Genomic DNA, 19,906 nt, shown 5'->3' with positions numbered 1-19,906 from the left:
AAAACAATCTATCTTCAATGTTAGTGGCCTGGTTTTGATAATTGTACTGTGGTTTTATAAAACGTTAACATTTGAGCAAGCTGAGTGAAAGGTATATGGGAATTTTTAGTTAGCTTTACCACTTTTTATAAATCTGAAATTATTATGTCCTGGCCAGGTAGCTCAGTTGGTTAGAACATAGTCCTGATCTGCCAAGGTTGTGGGTTCGAACCATCAGTCAGGGCAGGTACAAGAATCAACCACTGAATGCATAAATAAGTGAAACAACAAAGCGATGTTTATTTCTTTCTCTCCTTCTCTCCCTCTCCCTCCCTCTCTAAAAAACTCAATTAAAAAAACTCAAATTATTACAAAACAAAGTAAAAAAAATTAAAAGCAAAAACATATATTTTCAATATAGAAGTTTTAGAAAAGATAGAATAAACCAGAAAATTAAAATCATCTGTACCATTATCACCCAGAAATGGAAGTTTTGTTAAAATCTTAATGTATTTTCTTGTTTTCTTGTGTGTGTGTGTGTGTGTGTATATATATATATATATATACATGCATACATACATACAGTGGGGCCTTGACTTACGAGTGTCCCGACTAACGAGTTTTTTTGAGATACGAGCCATCTCTCGGCCGATTTTTTGCTTTGAGTTGCAAGCTCAAAAAAATTCAGGTTATGAGCCAGCTTCAGATACCCCACCGCTAGTTGGCGCAGTGAACGTCACAGTGATTTGACATACGAGTAATTTGAGTTATGAGCTCCGTCAAGGAACAAATTAAACTCGTAAGTCAAGGCCCCACTGTATGTATGTATGTGTGTGTGTGTATATATATATACACACACATTTTTTTTAAATTAGCACCATAATATATATAGTGTTTTAATCCTGCTTTATTTATTATTATAAGCAATAGCATGTTTTCATGCTCTTAATTGTTCTCCAGAACCTGGCTTTTTAAAAATGAATTCATACATCATACAGATGTACCATAACTCATTTATTTAATTCCTTTTTAAAAAAATATTTTATTGATTTCAGAGAAGAAGGGAAAGGGAGAGGAGATACAAGCGTCAGTGATGAGAGAGATTCATCAATAGGCTGCCTCCTGCACGCTGCCTACTGGGGCTCAAGCCTGCAACTCGGGCATGTGCCCTGACTGGGAATTGAGCAATAACCTCCTGGCTCATAGGTGGATGCTCAACCACATAGGCTGGGCCTATTCTGTTCCTTTCTAAAGGATAATGTGTTTCCAGTTTAAAACAGTGCTACAGTGAACATCTTTGGACACCTATGTTATAATTTTGTTATTTTTTAAATTTTTAAAAAATTGACTTGAGAGAGAGAGAGAGAGAGAGAGACATCAACTTACTGTCCACTTATTTATCCATTCATTGGTTGATTCTTGGATGTGCCCTGACCTTGGCATATTGAGATGATGCTCTAACCAACTGAGCTACCTGGCCAGGGCCTAGGGGCCTGGGCACCTATTTTTTTTAAAAACTTCCCTGGTTATTTCAATTGGATATATTCTTTTTTGTTGTTAATCCTCACCTCAGCATATTTTTTCCATTGATTTTTATTTTTTATTTTTTGAGAGTGGGAAGGAGAGAGAGAGATATTGATTTTTCACAGAGAGGAAGGGAAAGGGATAGAGAGTTAGAAACATCGATGAGAGAGAAACATTGATCAGCTGCCACCACCCTTGGGTGTGTGAGCTGATACTCTAACCACTGAGAACACTGGCCAGGGCTCAATTGGATTCTTTTTTGTTGTTAATCCTCACCTCAGCATATTTTTTCCATTGATTTTTATTTTTTATTTTTTGAGAGTGGGAAGGAGAGAGAGAGAAACATTGATGTAAGAAACATCAATTGGTTGCCTCCCATATGCACCCCAACTAGGTTCATGCTCTTGACCGGTACTCAAACCCACCACCCTTGGGTGTGTGAGCTGATACTCTAACCACTGAGAACACTGGCCAGGGCTCAATTGGATATATTCTTTTTTTAAAAAAAAATTTATGTGTGTGTTTTTATTTAGTTTAAATTTCATTGCATTTATTTTTTATTTTTATTTATTATTTTTTAAATCTTCATTTTTCAAAGTATTGCATATGTCCGCTTTTTCCCCCCAATGACCCCTTACAGCCCGCCACTGCCCCTCTTCCCCTGCCCCAGGCTGTATATACCTACCAGGTCTTTGGTTGATGACCTCACATCCACCCACCCTCCCGTCTTTCCTCTGAGATTCCACACTCTGCTCTATGTTTCCATGTCTCTGGATCTTCTCTGTTCATCAGTTTATTTTGTTAATTAGATTCCACATGTGAGTGAGATCATGTGGTAATTGTCTTTCTCTGACTGACTTAGCATAATATTCTCCAGGTCCCTCCATGCTGGATATATTCTTAAAAGTAGAAATGCTGGCCCTAGCTGGTTTGGCTCAATGGGTCCCGGTCAAGGGCACATACCTTGGTTGCAGGCTCCTCCCCAGCCCAGGCCCTGGTTGGGTCTCATGCAGGAGGCATCCAATCCATGTGTCTCTCTCACATCGATGTTTCTCTCTGTCTTTCCCTCTGTCTTCCTCTCTCCCTAAAAATCAATGGAAAAATATCCTTGGGTGAGGATTGATAAATAAATAAATAAATAAATAAATGTAGAAACCTGGGTGTAGATATTTAAACATTTTTAATCTGCATTGCCAAAGCTCCCTTCTAGAAAGGTTGCCTTAACTCCATACTCAACCACGATCCCTTATAGGTATTCTCATTCTTTTGAATCTTTGGCAGTTTCATTATTAAATACTAGAGGCCCGGTGCACGGGATTCGTGCACTGGTGGGGGGCATGGCCTGTGAGGATCGGCCTGATGTGGGAGTGCTGCTCATCCTGGTTAGCTGAGCGACTGTGGACCTGCCCTCTGAGTGGCTGCTCCCTGGTCCAGCATCTTCCATGGAGCCAGAGCACTCGCCCCTCCAGGGACCGGACCGGGTCAGGGCTGGGCCCAGGGACAATAGTACTGAGAGGTGGTGGAGTAGGCCTCAGTTCCGCAGCGCCCACGAACCCGCCTCCCAGCCTCCGGAGTCAGCTCTGTGAGCCCGGTGGTGGCAGTGCTGCACAGTCTGTGGGCATCCGGAGGAGGCGGCAGGGAGCAAGGAGGAGGAGCCCGGGGCGAGGAGGTGAAGATTGCAGCCGGGTTTCCTGCCCTGCCCGGGATTCGCAGTGGGAGCAGCCACTCATCCTGGTCAGCTGAGCAGCGCTCCCACTGTGGTAGCACACTGACCACCAGGGGGCAGCTCCTGCGTTGATTGTCTGCCCCCTGGTGGTCAGTGTGTGTCATAGCGGCTGGTTGACCGGTCGTTCTGGTTGTTTCGATTGTTCCTGTTGTTCCGCTGTTTGGTCGCTGGGCTTTTATTATATAGGATTTTTTTAAACTGTATTTTTAAAAATTCTTTTATTGATATTTTAGAGAGAGAGAGAGAGAGACATTGATGTGAGAGAGAAACATCGACCAGCTACCTCCTATACGCCCCTTACTAGGGATTGAGCCCACAACCTGGGCATGTGCCTTGACTGGAATCGAACTGGTGACCTTTTGGTGCATGGGCCGACACTTAACCAACTGAGCCACATGGGCCAGAGCTTTTGAACCGTATTTTTATATTTGCATTTTGATAAGTGATGGTTGGCATGAGACAAGGATTCATTAAATTTTTTTTCTAGATCTTTAGCCAGGTGTCTGCCATTTACTGAATATATGTTCTTAACATATTAAGTTCTCACATTTGGATCTGTTCTGCATGCTTTGTTTTATACCACTTTGCTTGAATTACTAGTTTGTACTATCTGAGTATTTGTTAATGCAAATAGCTATACCTCCCTCTCTCTCTTTTTCCTATGGTTAGTCTCATGTTTTTGTTTATCTCCCCAAATGAGATGTAGAATTATTTCCTAGGAACATTAAAACATTCCCTTTAGGATTTCTGTTGGAATGCCATTAAACCTGTTAATTAGAAGAGATCTGCTATCTGTATAATTTTTCCAAGTTAAATATGGGGGGGCGGGGGTGTAGTCATATATAAAAGACCAGAAGAAAACATGTCCAGATGTTAGCAGTGCTTATTTCTGGGTAGAATTAAGGATGTTTATTTCATTTTTTCCATCTAAGGGTGTTTTTTAAAAAAACGTTGTTCTTTGATATCCTGTATTTTCCGTGTTCATACATTATTTTAATCATAATCATATCTCCCTTTTAAAAAGTTCTTATTTTTAAAAAACACCTGGTAATGTGCTTAGGTCGGTTGGATGGTCATAGGCATCCAACTAGAAGCCATAGGACTTGGCTTTCGGCAGTGCCGAGGCTAATCCCAGAGCTGCTCTCACCGGAGGAGCACCAGCACTCGGTGGGAATGTGCACGTCTCCTCCAGGCTTGGCTGTCTGGCTATTACAGCAGCACTAACATTTCTCGGTCGGGCCCTTCTCTACCAGGCAGCCTGCCTCCGATCATTGTGTACGACCGGAACGGATTCCGAATTCTGCTCCACTTTTCCCAGACGGGGGCCCCTGGCCACCCCGAGGTGCAGGTGCTCCTGTTGACCATGATGAGCACTGCCACCCAGCCTGTCTGGGACATCATGTTTCAGGTGGCCGTGCCAAAGGTGAGCCATTCACTGGGCAGATCCTTTGAATTTGTCATTTCTGAGCACCAGATCCATTACCTGTCAGTTAGGTGGAAGGATAGAATCTTCACTCAGAGTAGTTGAAGGTACCCGGCCAGCGTGGCTCAGTGGTTGAGCATTGACCTAGGAACCAGGAGGTCACGGTTCGATTCCTGGTCAGGGCACATGCCCAGGTTGCAGGCTCAATCCCCGGTGTTGGGTGTGCAGGAGGCAGCTGATCAGTGATTCTCTCATCATTGAAATCAATAAAAAAATATTTTTTTTAAAAAGTAGTTAAAATGGGGGCTTTATTGGCTCATTCTATGGTGATTCCTGATGTCTGGGTGCCGGTAGGTGCTTAGAGGATTCCTTAAGAACCTGCCTCTTCCCTCTCCTGACTGCTTTCCTCTTTGGAGCCTGTTCTCGGACAGACTCCCCACGAAGCAGGAGAAAGGTGCCGGCAGCTCCAGAATCACCTGGTCCTTATCCCCTGTATCTCAGAAAGACACTCTCCTGTGCTGCACCTGACACTAACACACAACAATATTGAATGTGAACTGTAATCGGAACATTTATTTATGTATTTATTTATTTTTAACAGTCCTCACGAGAGGATATTTTTCCATTGATTTTTACAGAGAATGGAATGGAGGGGAGAGAGGGAGAGAGGGAGAGAGAGAGAGAAAGAGAGAGAGAGAGAGAGAGAGAGAGAGAGAGAAAGATAGATACATTGATGTGAGAGAGACACATCGATTGGTTGCCTCCTGCAGAGGCCCCCACCAGAGCTGGGGATCAAGCCTGCAACCATGGTACATGCCCTTGACTGGAATCAAACCCGGGAGCCTTCAGTTCACAGGTCGACGCTCTATCCACTGAGTCAAACCAGCTAGGGCCCAAGATCCACTTTCTAATCCTCATGGCGATCATGTGGGGCACGTGTTATTGTTACTTCTGTTTTATAAATTATCATTCTAAGGTTAAATATTTACCCAAGGTGATAGAGCTAGTGAGAGCCGGAGTTGGAGTTCAACTCAAGATGTGCCCTGGCTCTGCGTGTGCCTCTCAGAAGCCAAGGACTGGCACACATGTCAGACACATTCTGTGTGTGGGAGGAACCGTCTTTTGAATCCTGTCGTTAGTTGGTGGGGTGCAGGTCAGGCTCTCCTGTTCACCTGACCGTCTTATTAAAGCTGTCGTTTACTAGAAATGAGTTGCATGTTGACTCTCCCCCATCCTCATAGTCAATGAGAGTGAAACTGCAGCCGGCATCCAGCTCCCAGCTCCCAGCGTTCAGTCCTCTGATGCCTCCAGCCGTGATCTCTCAGATGCTGCTGCTTGACAATCCACACAAAGTATGCTCCGGTGTCCTTAACAGCAGGGAGGTGGGGCCCTGAACGGTAGGGTGGCAGCGTGGTAGGTGGAGAGAGGCCTGTTGCAGTCTTCCTCTGAAGCCTCTGGGTGGTGGGGAGTGGTGGCGGGCTGTCCCTGCTAGAGTGTGTTTTCCTTTGGGGCTTACTGAAAGAAGCCCCGTGACCAGGAACCGAGGGAGTGACAAACTCTCCTATTACATGGAGTCCTCTGAAAGGGTGAGACCTGTCTGTCGTCCTCAGCTGGTCTCTTAGCAGTGGTCCAGCTCAGGATTGCACAAGTGTGGGATGAAGGACTTGAATCCCAGGCTGTGGACCTGGCTCCCCTTGTGTTTGTAGTCCCCAGGGGTCTAGGCCAGGGTGTTCCTGTCACGGTGTGAAGCCTCACGTGGCCGAGTTAACAGGCATGCCCTGTTGCTTGGTGACTACTGCATGGGAAAGGCTTTTACTTCGTGCTGTTCTCTCTGTTGCTCCTCACTAATTTATCTCTATCTTTGCCCAGGAGCCAATCCGGTTACGGTATAAGCTGACATTCAACCAGGGTGGACAGCCTTTCAGCGAAGTTGGAGAAGTGAAAGACTTTCCAGACCTGGCAGTCTTGGGTGCAGCCTAACTTTTCTCAAGACACACCCTGCCATTCAGGTGTAGGCAGTGTTCCTTGTGCTGTCTCGATGGGACTGATCACAGTGACTGAGTGCAGAGTGCCAGGAGTGCTGTCCTGATGCAGGCTCCACATGCCAGTTTCTGGCTTGTTTTGTAGTGTGTGTGTGGGTGTGTGTGGATTTCTGTTACATTCACACCTGCTACGAGCATATCTGTTTCTGTATGTTTGGACACTGATCTCCCAGCCTCAGGTGGGATGTTTTATAGCCAAAGCTATTGTTCTCATGTATTACCTTTTCACTCATCCACTCTGTGCCTTGTCAGCCTTTGAAAGTCTTGTTGCTCCCAGGTTGCTGCTCTCTGGGACCTTAAAAGGGACCTAGTGGGACTTGGGCAGAGAGTGTCTTCTGGGGCACTCTTTCAAGAGAGACCTGCCTCCATTTCCACTAGAGAATGCTGCTGGCATGTGTTCGGGAAGATCTTCTAAATGGAATGCTTGTCGCACTGTTTTCCAGGCAAGAGGCTGCACTGACCAGAGGACCACACTGGTGGGCCAATCATGTTCTTCACCACTGTGCCTTAGACTCACCCACAGCTGGGCCTCAGGGCAGAGGGGAGCGCAGATCCCAGGCCTTATTCAGGCCGTAGGTTCCATGGGTTGTGCAGCCTGTCGGCCCTTACTCAGGACCCGCATCTCCGTCCTCTGTCTTCACAGGCACGTACTCAGAGCCCTGTGTGACACAGTGCCAGTCACTGTCATTGTAGCTAGCAGGCTCCCCTCCTCTGTTGCCTTTGCAACCCAAGATGAACTGTGAGCAAATAGATATGAAAAGAGCTTAGCAGTGATTTAAGTGGTGACTGAATACAGAAAGTCATTGAATAAATACCTGTGTAGCAAATATACTTTGTGGAGTTTTGAGGTGCAAAGCCCATTGCATTCAGAGAAGATCGGCCCAAAGGGAACTGGCCTCTATTGAGGACGGAAGGAAGACTTCATGAGGGATCAGGACCTCAGTCCTTCAGTGAAGACACAAGCCCCTGGGTCTGAACAGTGCTGGAAAGAAATGTGGATTTTTGTTACATTCACAGTTCAAAGGAAAATCCAGGTGTACAATTAATACTGAGCACCCACTCTGTGCTTGATTTACAAGTCCTGCGTGGTCTGGTTGGTGGGCGAAGAAAGCTGACCCTGCTGATGGCCTGAAGAAGGACTGAAGTCCCAGCAGCTCACCGGTGTGGGCAGGATTCTTCTACCTCAGAAACTGCAAGGCTCTGTTTGGGGCTTTTTATCACAAAATGCGGCACTCCACAGGCTGATCTTTCACCGTCTACATCTAGTTGGAAATCTGCCAACACTGATTGGTGGGGAAAGGTGCTATAAAAGATCAAGGCATGCTAATTTTTAAGCATATGAGAAAACTCATAAAACATAAATGATTGGGTGATTTCTTTATTTGGCATAATGCACATAAGGTTCATTTTAATCTAACGTTACTTTTATGCTCACATGCTCGGTGTAGCTTTTATAGACTCGAGCTATTTCACAGTCTGTAGTGATAATGTCAGCCTCGGAAGAACTGCCACCAAAACGTGTGAATGAGACTTACATCGCTCTGAGGTGAACTTGTGTGTCGGACCTTCTCTGTCTTCTGCAGTGGTGCTCTGCTTAGGTGGTGGTGGACAGAATAAGGGGTGGGGGTGATGGCGGTCCTGAATATGGCCCTGGTTTATGTTATCAGTGCCTTCTAGTTACCAAGTTCAGTGACCACTTAGCTCAATCCTTACCCTCTTATTCACTCAAGTATTTGACCAGCTACTATGAGGCAGACACTGTTGTAGGCCCTGCGGATACGGCAGCATCAGAGTCCCTACCCTTCTGCATCTTCTGTTCTAGTGGGGGGAGAAAAATCCATATTCTCTGGTGGAGGGGCCAGTATTTTCCCTGTCCTGAACTCCTGGGATCCTGCTCACTCCAGTTGTTGACCTGCCTCTGACTGTTCTACTCTGTCCCTGAGGTGGTGTTTCCCCAGGGTTTAGTCCTCAGTTCTTTTCTAAGCACTGTGGGCAGTTCACCTCTAGATGGGTCCTAGACCTCTGTCTCCAGCTTCCACCTTCTTGCTGACATCAGACCCATGTTTCAAGCCAGCAGTGGATCTCTCTATCTGGAGGTTCCACTATTGCCTCAAACTCCAAATGTTTTGAATGGAACCCAACCTCCTCCCTGTTTCCACCTATATTTTCTTTTTACTATTTGTTTTTAAATACTCACTGGAAGATATTTTCCCATTGTTTTTAGATAGAGTGAAGGGGGGGGTGGAGAGAAACATCAGTGTGAGAGAGACATCAGTTGGTTGCCTCGCCCACGCACCCCACATGGGACTGGGGAATGAACCCGCAACCCAGGTATGAGCCCTTGACCAGGAATGGAACTGTGACCCTTTGGTGAGTGGGCTGACACTAACCACTGAGACCCACTGGCCAGGACTAAATTTTCTATTTGAAAGCACCTATCTGAGCCTCATGGACCCTTCATTCCTGCTCCATCCGTTCCACTTGGTACCCTTGTCTCGAGTCTTTATTTCTAAATACCACCACATATTGCTCTCCCTGCATTCACACTAGTTGCCTGCCTCTCACTTCTCTGAGCCATGGTACTTGCTACCACCAGAATTCTCTAACAAATCTGGGTACTTGATCCCTTTCTGGAAAATTCTGAGTGGTTCTTAATGCCCAAAAAGCCTATGCAATCAAATTCAAGTTGCTTACACTAACATTCAGTGCCCCCCGCCACTGTGTGCCCTGCTCACTGGCATCTGCCAAAAATAGAACAGACTTTCCACAGCCACAGGTAGTTTGTCATGTTTTGATGTTTTCTCCTGTCTCTCTGGCCACTGCAGTTAACTCCTCCCCTCATCTCTTCAGTGAATGGAAAATGCTGCTTCACCTGTGTCACTGAGCATCACAGGGCTATGGAGATAGTAGGTGGTGAAAGGATAAATGACTTAAGAACCAAAAGAACATTATGAGTATTACCATTAAAAAGAATGTAAAGCGAGAGAATATACAAGGTAGAAAGCGATATTCTAAAATGCAAAGTGCTGGACTACTACAGTGTTTACGAGTCACACATTCTTTCAATACATTCCAATATGGAAGACACCAGCCCAAAACCATAAAAATCTGTCAACTAGGTGTTTGTTTGTTTTTTGTTTTTTTTTTTAACTAAGAAAATAGTAGCATTGTGTCCTGGAATACTAGCTATGGTTTTTTGTTGTTTTTAAAGGTGCGGTTTGACACTCCCATCTGGAAAGAGTTGGAGCCAAACAAGGACAAAGCAGGGAGTGTCCTCAGATAAGATTATAGAGTTAAGGCACACTTATTTTTTTTTTAATTATTTATTTTTTAATCCTCACCCGAGAATATTTTTCCATTGATTTTTAGAGAGAGTGAGGAGAAAGGGGAAGACAGAAACTTCAATGTGAGAGAAACACTTTGATTGGTTGCCTCCGGCAGAAGCCCTAACCAGCCTGGGCCGGGGAGGAGCCTCTAACTGAGGTAGGTGCCCTTGACCAGAATCGAACCTGGGTCTGTCCTCTGAGCCAAGCCAGCTAGGGCAAGGCACACTCAATGTCACCCAGAATGAAGTTAACTCAGCCTTTTGTACCCTCATCCAATGCAATCCCAAGTCTACCATGTTCACTCAAAGAAAACTTGCACTTAAAAAGTAGTTTTCAGAGGTAGTTTTTAAAGTTGAAGAAACACTTCGGTGTTACAGGCCTCAGATACATCTACTTTTAAAGACAGGCCTTGTGCCCGCTTCGGCAGCACATATACCAAAATTGGAACGATACAGAGAAGGTTAGCATGGCCCCTGCGCAAGGATGACATGCAAATTCATGAAGTGTTCCATATTTAAAAAAAAAAGTTGCAGGTCTTCTAAAGCCCTAACAGTTTGAAATAATGAAGTCAAACCTTAGTTGTAATTCTGTTTACCTTCACTACTGCCTCTAAGTGACCATGTGACATGGGGAAAATAATTTATCCTCTTCAGAGTCCTCCCCTGTAAAGTGGATAGTAGGATTGTTTATATTTTGAAAATTAAATGAGTTAATATATGTAAAGTGACTATAACACCACATGGCACCTAGCTATTTGCTCTTAGCCTGTCCAACTGGCTTCCAGTAGAGGAGCGGACTTGCCTTGCCCATAGTTATTTAAAGTTCACCTTATAAAATAAAAGTTTGGTGAGGTGCAAATTAATACAGACACACAGTAAATGCCAAAGGTATATAGGGTAAATGTATAAAGTTAAAATCATTTTAAGAGCATTAAAATGAATATAACACTTTGGAAAAAATTTAGCAAAGATACAAGACATTTACAATGTGCAACTACAAGATATTGCTGAGAGAAAGTCTAAACGAGAGGTCCTCGGGGAACTGCCCACTAGCGGCACTCGGCAATGTGTGGAGACATCTTGGATTGTCACAGCTTAGGAGAGGGCTGCTGGCCTCTAACGGGTAGAGGCCAGGGATGTGGCTAAACATCGGAAAATGCATAGGACAGCCCCCACAACAAAGAATTATCTGGCCCCAGATGTCAATAGCACCAGGGTTGGAAATCCTGATCTTAATAAGTGGAGAGGCATCACGGACTGGAAGACAGTATTGTCAAGATGATAATTCGCAAAGTGATATATAGATTCAATATAATCCCTATTCCAGCATCAGTTTTTGTAGAAATTGATAAGCTGGTCACACGATGTATGTGGAAATGCAAAGGGTTTCAAGTAGCAAAATAATTTTTTTTAAAAAAAAGTGGGAGGCCCTAGCCAGTTCTGCTCAGTGGATAGAGCGTTGGCCTGCAGACTGAAGGGTCCCAGGTTCCATTCTGGCCAAGGGCACAGAGCTGGGTTGCAGGCTCGATCCCCAGTAGGGGGCGTGCAGGAGGCAGCCGATCAATGATTCTCATCATTGATGTTTCTATCTCTCTCTCCCTCTTCTTTCCTCTCTGAAATCAATAAAGAAATACATTTAAAAAAAAATAAAGTGGGAGGACTTACACTACTGGATTTCAAAAATTACTATAGATGACAATAATCAAAATAGCTTAGTAGTATTATAAGGACAGATAATAGAACAGAAATGAGTCCAGAAACCCTAACATTTGTTACTTGATTTTTGATGAAAATCTTAAAGGCATTTTAATGGAGGAAGGAAAGTGTTTTCAACAAAGGGTCCCAGGTTAATCGTATGTCTGCATGCACACACACAAATGAACTCAGACCTTTCCCTCACACCATACACAAAAAAAATGAACTCAAACCAGACCACAGACCTAAATGTAAAAGCTAAAACTTTAAGACTTCTAGAAGAAAATTTAGGAGAAATTCTTGATTTTGAGTTAGGTAAATATTTTTTTCTGCTTCTTAAATATCATTTTTTAAAAGTTACGTGTCATAACTGAGGATCAAACCCACAACCTTGGCATGTCAGGATGCCGCTCTAACCAACCGAGCTACCCAGCCAGAGTGAATATCTGTTTTTAAGTAAGTTTTTATTTTTTAAAATTCCAGTTGACATACAATACTATTTTCAGGTATACAACATGATGAGACATTTATATAACTTACACCCTGATAAATCTAGTACCCATCTGACATCATGCATAGTTACTACAATATTATTGACTATATTCCCTATGCTTTACATGACCATGACTATTTTGTAATTACCCATTTGTACTTCACCTTTTTCACCCATCTCCCCACCTCCCCTTAGATACAACAACAAATAGTATGACCCATAAAAGGAAAAAAAATGATAATGGACCTTATCAAAATAAACTTGCATCTCAAAAGACACCATTAAATAGGTGAAAAGAGGCCCTGGCCCAGTAGCTCAGTTGGTTAGAGCATCATCGGATATGCCACGGTTACTGATTTGATCCCTAGTCAGAGCATTTACAAGAAGCAACCAATGGCCCTGGCCAGTGTGGCTCAGGTGGGCATCGTCCGAGCAACAAAAAGGTTGTCGGTTCGATTCCTGGCCGGGGCACATGTCTGGGTTTCGGGCTTGATCCCTGGTAGGGGACCTGCAAAAGGCAACTTATAGATGTTATGCTCTCACATTGATGTTTCTTTCTCTCAAAGATCAATAAAAATTATTTTTAAGAAGGAACCAATGAATGCAAAAATAAGTGGAACAACAAATCGATGTTTCTCTTTCCCTTTCTCTCAAATCAACCAATAAATACCAAAAAAAAGTGGCCCTGGCCGGTGTGGAGTGTCATCCCATACAAAAAAGGTTGCGGGTTCAATTCCTGGTCAGGGCACATACCTAGGTTGCGGGTTTTTATCTCCAGTTAGGGTGCGTTTGGGAGGCAGCCGATGACATCTCTCTCCTCCCCCTCCCCTCTAAATATAACATGCCCTTGGGTGAGGATTATACAAAATAAAAAAAGGGAAAAGACAAGTTACAAATTAGGAAAAAATATTTGCAAACCATATCTCTTTAAAAGAAATATTTTCATTGATTTTTAGAGAGGGGAAGGGAGGAGAGAGAAACATCGATTGACTGCCTCCCATACATACTCCAACTGGCAACTGAACCTCAAACTTAGATATGTGCCCCAACTGGGAATCAAACTGGCAGTCTTTCAGGACAGGAGACGACGCCCAACCGAGCCATTACCGGCCAGGTGGCAGTTTCTTAAATTTATCTTAAATTTAGCAATTATATTCCTATGAAAACGTGTCCAATAAAGACATATAGTGAACGTTCATAGCAGCATTATTCATAAAAGCCTTAATGTCCATCAACTGGTGAAATGGATAAAATATGTCATAGCCACACAGTGGAATACTATTCGGCAGCATAAAGGAACAAACTACTGAGCCATGGTACAACATGGACCCAACAACATGCTCAGTGAAAGAAGCAAATGCAGATCACATAGTATATGATGTATCTGAAACGCCCAGAAAGTAAATGTGTAGAAAGCACATTAGTGGTTTCTTAGGACTGGGGATGGGGGCAGAGATGAAGTGCAAGTGGGCAGCTAGGAGTGTTTTGGCCGATGGAAATGTTCTGGTGGAGACAGCACAGCTCTCTACATTTACTGAAGGTCATTTAACTGTACACTTACAATGGGTGAGCTTATGTCCTGTAAATGTATTACTCAATAAAGCTGTTGTTAAAGTGTCCGCTGCTGGGGAGGGAAGGGGCACCTGGAGGCATTCCAGGCTTCTGAGCAGACGTGGGGCTTGATCACTTGCTCCCAGGGGCGAGCGCACCAGCTTTCCTAACTCTGGATTCAGGTCTTCAAGAGTTACCATATGCACTCCCAGGGCTGCCCGAGAGAACGGTAAGCGGCCAAGTTAGTGACAACTGCACACTAGGGTGTCTTCTCCTTTTATGTTTTTTTTTTTTTTAATGGATTTCAGAGAGAGGAAGGGAGAGGGAGGGAGAGAAACATCAATGATGAGAATCATCCATGGGCTGGGGACCGAGCCCCCAAGGGGCATGTGCCCTGAGGGGAATCCAACCGGAGTCCCGGGTCCACGCTCCATCACTGAGCCGCGCCGGCTGCTTTCTTTTTGTTTTGTTTCCTGTGACAGGATTCTCCTGGCCTCCCAGGTCTCCTTTCTGAGGTGCCCACCTTGTTCGTTTTCCACTGGAGGAAGCAGCGAATGCGGACTTGGTGTCTCAGGGGCGACAGGTGAGTGCGGCCAGAGCGCTGCCGCGGGCCGGGAGGGAAGAGCGGTGGGCAGAAGCCGGCCACGCCCCGCTGTCCCCCGAAGGGCGCCGGGGTGCAGGCTGCCTGAGCTCACACCCCGCGGGGCGTCAACCCCGCAGGGCCCGCCCAGCTCCCGGACTGGCAGCGTCTCGGCTCCTCTGCGCAGCGGAGGAACGTGTTCCGCACGGCGGCCGCCGCTCCTCCAGCTCCCGGCCGCCCTGCGCGCCGGCGCTCTCTATGGCAACGGCCCCCACTTCCGGGAGAAGTACGGCGCGCGACGAGGGCCCTTCCAGGCCGCTGGCCGGCTGGCTGACGCGGCCGCGGCCATGGACTACTCCAGGTTCCTGGCCGAGGACTTCGACGTGAAGGAGTGGATCAACGCGGCCTTCAGGGCCGGCCCCAAGGAGGCGGCGGCGGGGAAGGCGGACGGGCACGCGGCCACGCTGGTGATGAAGCTGCAGCTCTTCATCCAGGAGGTGAACCACGCCGTGGAGGGTGAGCGGCGGGCCGGGCGGCGGGCCGGGCGGCGGACGTGGGCGCTTCCTGCGGTGAGGGGTGAGCCGGGCTTTGTCCACCCGCGCGTGCCCACACTTGCTCTTTCCACCTCGGGTGGTGCTGTGGTTTCCTTACAAAACGCAAGCTAAAAGAGTTAATTTTAAGGATATCTACTATAAAAGTATATCTATGTAAAACCCTCATATGCAAATTGACCTATGGTTGGAACGACCTGCTGAACGACCAGGGGGCGGGGCCGGCGAGTGGGCGGGGCCAGGCCAGCCAGCCCAGGGTGCCAGCAGGCAATTGCCCAGCTGGTGGCCCCACAGATCACCCTGATCGCAGGCCCGGCCTAGGGACCCTACCCTATCTATTGGGAACAGTGTCTTAGATTTAAAAATTAAAACCTGGCAAGGCTACTCTAACACTGAAAAAACAGGATGATGCAGCGATGACATGCATGGACTCTGGCTTGCACATTTTGTGGTCAGCCCTGATTCTGACACTTATAACTGTGTGGCAAAGCCAATTACTTAACTTCTCTCTGCCTTAGTTTTTCCACCCGTAAGATGGGGAAAATGGTACTACTCCTCAGAAGGATCATGTTATATACTGCTTTTTATAATCAGGACAAAAAAATGTAGCTGCCCATACAACAGCAAGATGCCTGTCACCTGTATGAAAAGTATGGTCACTGGTACATGCAGCGTCCAGGACTGCGAGAGGGATGTCTGACTGCCGGTTTAGGCCCGACATCCCCCGAGGGGTCCTGGATTGTGAGAGGGTGCAGGCCGGGCTGAGGGACCGCCCCCTCCCCTGTGCATGAATTTCGTGCACTGGGCCTCTAGTTAAGTAATAATCACCTGATCCTTACATTTGGTAAACACATGTCAGAGGCGTATGGGAAAGACACACCTGGGCGGCGTTGTGTTCCTGCAAATTCCTTGCAGCGAGGAAGCCGGGCTGGTCAGAATAGAGGCTGCAACGGTTCTTTAAGGGTAGTTAGTTTTGAAAAATAACACACACCAGCAGCCATCTTGGGAAGTCCTCCACGTGACTAACCCACTGTCTGTTTATTCGGTATGGACTGTGCCCATCTCCCTGCTGAGCTCTGGGAAAGACGAGGTCACCAGGCTTAGGACCCTGGAAGCTTAGGGCCCAGTAAATAGACCTTTTAACAAAGGTTATGGAAAAGGACGCTGATTTCACTTCAGATTCTTTTTTTAAAAAATTTTTTTGTATATATTTTATTGATTTTTTTACAGAGAGGAAGGGAGAGGGATAGAGAGTTAGAAACATCGATGAGAGAGAAACACTGATTAGCTGCCTCCTGCACACTCCCTACTGGGGATGTGCCTGCAATCAAGGTACATGCCCTTGATCAGAATCGAACCTGGGACCTTTCAGTCCGAAGGCCGACGCTCTATCCACTGAGCCAAACCGGTTAGGGCTCACTTCAGATTCTTTATTGTACTTTGCGTCTTTTACTAATTATTGAGCTTCTACTGTGTGTGTGTCACGAAATGGGCACTGAGGATGGAAAGTGTCCCTTCTGGAGCTTGTCCTGGGTCTGCTGACAATGAGGTGGCTTTACTGAGACTAGAACCGAGCTGGGAAAGCTGGAAGGGGGTGCAGGTACCTCCGATTAAGGAAGGGTTCACAGGGCACAGAGGGGGAGGACATTAAGAATAGCAAATGTTTGAGTCCTTGGTGTGTCAGTCAGTGTTTAAGTGCTGTACATGCATTAACCAAGTGGTTCTCAACCAAGGGTGGTAATGCCTGCCCTCTCCCTGGGATATTTGGAAATTGGGAATTATTTTAATAAATGTGTTTTTTTGTTTGTTTTTTAAAATATATTTTTATTATTGATTTTTTTACAGAGAGAAAGGGACAGGGATAGAGAGTTAGAAACATCGATGAGAGAGAAACATCCATCAGCTGCCTCCTGCACACTCCCTACTGGGTATGTGCCCACAACCAAGGTACATGCCCTTGACCGGAATCGAACCTGGGACCCTCGAGTCTGCAGGCTGACACTCTGTCCACTGAGCCAAACCGGTCAGGGCTGGGAATTTTTTTAGTTGAAGTGGTGGAGAATGTCACCAGGATTGACAGCGATGCCTAATGTTCCACAGTGAAGGGCTGCACAATGACGAAATGTCCCGGCCAAAAGGTTAGCATGCCCTTTTATTGGCATGATGACCTAGTTTAAGCCGGACAATAGTCCTGAGAAGTGGGTACAGCTATTACTCCCACTCTGTGGCTGGAGAAGCTGCGGCTGAGGGAAGTAACTTGTCCCGCATCATGTTGCTAATGAAGGGGGGAGTCTGGGTTTGAACCCAGGCAACGGGTTGCAGAGCCCAGGCTCTTATCCAGTGGATGTACTTTGCAGCCGCTCTGTTTTAAAGGGAGAGGCTTGTTTGTGGCTATGAAAAGTCCTAGTCAGTCCAGAGAAAGGTGAGAGTTCAAACAGAGCTCCATCAATAAAATCATCATCATCATTATTATTAGAGGATCATGCTTTCATGGCTGGAGAGTAGATTGGGATCAAACTGTGAAGGCCTTTTTTTTTTTAATATATTTTATTGATTTTTTACAGAGAGGAAGGGAGAGGGATAGAGAGTTAGAAACATCGATGAGAGAGAAACATCGATAGCTGCCTCCTGCACACCCCCTACTAGGGATGTGCCCGCAACCAAGGTATATGCCCTTGACCGGAATCGAACCTGGGACCCTTGAGTCCTCAGGCTGATGCTCTATCCACTGAGCCAAACCGGTTAGGGCTGTGAAGGCCTTTTTGGCTGTCCTAGGGTTGGGTTTCATCCCATGGGCAGTGAGAAGCTTTCGGAGGTTGATGTTTATGGAAGATGAGAGAAGGCCCAAGTCTGCAGTGAAGAGCAGTTACTCAGAGGTGCTGGCAGGAGATGGCGAGGCCCTCACTGGAGGATGGATGTGCTCATTCACTGTCAGCAAATATTTTTTGGGCACAAACTCTTCCCGGGTCTAGAGTCACACTGTTGAACAAGACCCCATCTTAGGTTGGAGAGGTAGGCAGGGCCAGATCATTCAGGGATTTTAATGTCACATTAAAGAGTTCGGGCCCTGGCCAGTGTCCACCAGTCAGGCGCGTGCAGGAGGCAACCTGTCCTGTGCACAGAAAGGTTGCAGGTTCGATTCCTGGTCAGGGCACATGCCTGGGTTGTGGGCTCCATCCCCAGTGTGGAGCGTGTAGGAGGCAGCCAATCAGTGATGCTCTCTCATCATTGATGTTTCTCTCTCTCTCTTCCTTCCTCTTTCTCTGAAAATCAATTTTAGAAAGAATTTGGATTTTACTTAAAATGAATGTAATGGGAAGGCAGTGGAGGATTTTTAAGCAGAGGAGTGACATGGTTTGATTGTGTCCCCATCTGGAGGCTGTTGCTGAGTTCAGAAGAGTGATGATGGTGCTTCCTCTGGGGTTATGGCAGTGGAGATGGTGAGAAAGGGTAAGACGTTTTTAGGAGGAAAAAGGGGAGCACTGCTGATGGGTTTGAATGAGGCTGACGGGGAGAAAAAGAATGAGGGTAGATTCTTGAACTAAATACGGTAACATCGAGAGAATTTATAGTGAACCTGCATTTATCCACTGTCCAGATGCTACAAATCTATCCCTGTAATCCTTAATCCATCTTATATTTTTGATGTATATTTTTATTTATTTTTAAATCTTCACCGGAAGGTATTTTTTTCTATGGATTTTTTTTTAGAGAGAGTGGAGGGGAGGAAGGACCAGGGTGGGGTGGGGGCAGGAGAGAGACACATAGATGTGAGAGAGACACATAGATGTGAGAGAGACACATTGATTGGTTGCCTCCTGCTTGCGGCCTGACAGGGCCAGGGATAGAGCCTGCAACTGAGGTATGTGCCCTTGACTGGGAATCGAACCTATGACCCTTTGGTGCCCAGGCCAACTGAGCCACACCGGCCAGGACTTGATGTAGATTTTAAAGTAAGTTGCAGACACAGTACACTTCATCCCTAAATATTTCCATTAGAACCCTAATCATTATAATTATAATTCAGTATTTCTTTACAGTTTATTTTATTTTATTTTTTCCCTTTAATCCTCACCCGAGGATATGTTTTTATTGATTTTTAGAGAGAGAGGAAGGGAGAGAGAGAAACATCAATGTGAGAGAGAAGCATCAATTGGTTGCATCCGTACACCCTCCAATTGGGTATCGAACCCACACCTTAGGTATGTGCTCTGTTTGGGAATTGAACCCACAACCTTTTGGTGCATGAATGACACTCCAACCAACTGAGCCACCGGCCAGGGCACAGATTTTTTCATTAGATAAAAATTACGTAAGATGAAATGTATGGATGTTATCTGATGAGTTGATGAGTTTTCACAAGTATATAACTAGGATGCCTCAGACCTCCATAAGATAGAGAACGTTACCATCACAAAACAGTGCCCCCATACCTCTCTGAGGTGAGGTCTGACCCTTACCCTCCCAGATGCAACTCCTAAAAGTGATAGTTTTAAAATGGGTGTAAGAGGGGACTACATTTTGGGGGGCTGTAGGGAGGGAGAAAGGTACCCAGGGCACCAGCCAGGCCTGAACAGTGACTCTGAGGCCTAGCACGTAGCACTGAAAGAGTGCGCTGAGGCAGTCTGTGTGTTCTGGCCTTGTTTTCTCAGTCTTCGCCTCTTACGTGGGGTCCGGGCTGGACACTGGGTGTTGTCCAAGGCAGAGCTGGGTGAACAGGCTCCCGAAGGACGTCTTCACCACGTGGAGGTCTGTCCAGCCACTGGTGGCACAGAAGACCGGGCTTCTTTGGTTGATTCCCAGTGAACATCTCATTAAAGGGTAAAAGGCTCTGCTGTAAACCCTTCCACCCAGATCTCCACTGCGACTCAACCGAAGAAGCTTGGTCTTCTGTGCCACCAGTGGCTGCACAGACCTCCACGTGGTGAAGACGTCCTTCGGGAGCCTGTTCACCCAGCTCTGCCTTGGACACACCCAGTGTCCAGCCCGGACCCGACGTAAGAGGCGAGACTGAGAA

At 46.1% G+C, this 19,906-nt stretch overlaps 2 protein-coding genes and 1 non-coding gene across 9 annotated transcripts in view; all 3 read left to right on the top strand.

Moving 5' to 3' along the window:
- Positions 1–7,523, top strand: part of GGA2 (golgi associated, gamma adaptin ear containing, ARF binding protein 2) — a 29,136-nt gene extending 21,613 nt beyond the window's left edge. For 4 of the 5 annotated variants that reach the window (XM_023751560.1, XM_023751562.1, XM_023751559.1 and 1 more), the window contains 3 exons: positions 4,483–4,652; positions 5,894–6,004; positions 6,522–7,523. In XM_023751560.1, coding sequence (XP_023607328.1) covers positions 4,483–4,652; positions 5,894–6,004; positions 6,522–6,632 — 392 coding nt within the window. In that variant the 3' untranslated portion in view covers positions 6,633–7,523. The remainder of the gene's footprint in view (positions 1–4,482; positions 4,653–5,893; positions 6,005–6,521) is intronic. The other variant, XM_023751563.1, reaches the window with a different exon arrangement.
- Positions 7,524–10,431: 2,908 nt separating this feature from the next.
- LOC111825354 lies at positions 10,432–10,538 on the top strand. Its single transcript, XR_002828515.1, has one exon. It is a non-coding gene; the product is annotated as a U6 spliceosomal RNA (small nuclear RNA).
- Positions 10,539–14,612: 4,074 nt separating this feature from the next.
- The window catches only part of COG7 (component of oligomeric golgi complex 7), a 62,473-nt gene continuing 57,179 nt past the window's right edge, over positions 14,613–19,906 (top strand). The window contains exon 1 of one of the 3 annotated variants that reach the window (XM_023751558.1): positions 14,613–14,854. In XM_023751558.1, coding sequence (XP_023607326.1) covers positions 14,686–14,854 — 169 coding nt within the window. In that variant the 5' untranslated portion in view covers positions 14,613–14,685. The remainder of the gene's footprint in view (positions 14,855–19,906) is intronic. The other 2 variants (XM_023751557.1, XM_006085860.3) reach the window with 2 other exon arrangements.

This window comes from Myotis lucifugus, unplaced genomic scaffold (assembly GCF_000147115.1).
Source record: "Myotis lucifugus unplaced genomic scaffold, Myoluc2.0 scaffold_22, whole genome shotgun sequence".
Lineage (NCBI taxonomy): Eukaryota > Metazoa > Chordata > Mammalia > Chiroptera > Vespertilionidae > Myotis > Myotis lucifugus.
This window is presented reverse-complemented; position numbering and strand designations above follow the sequence as displayed.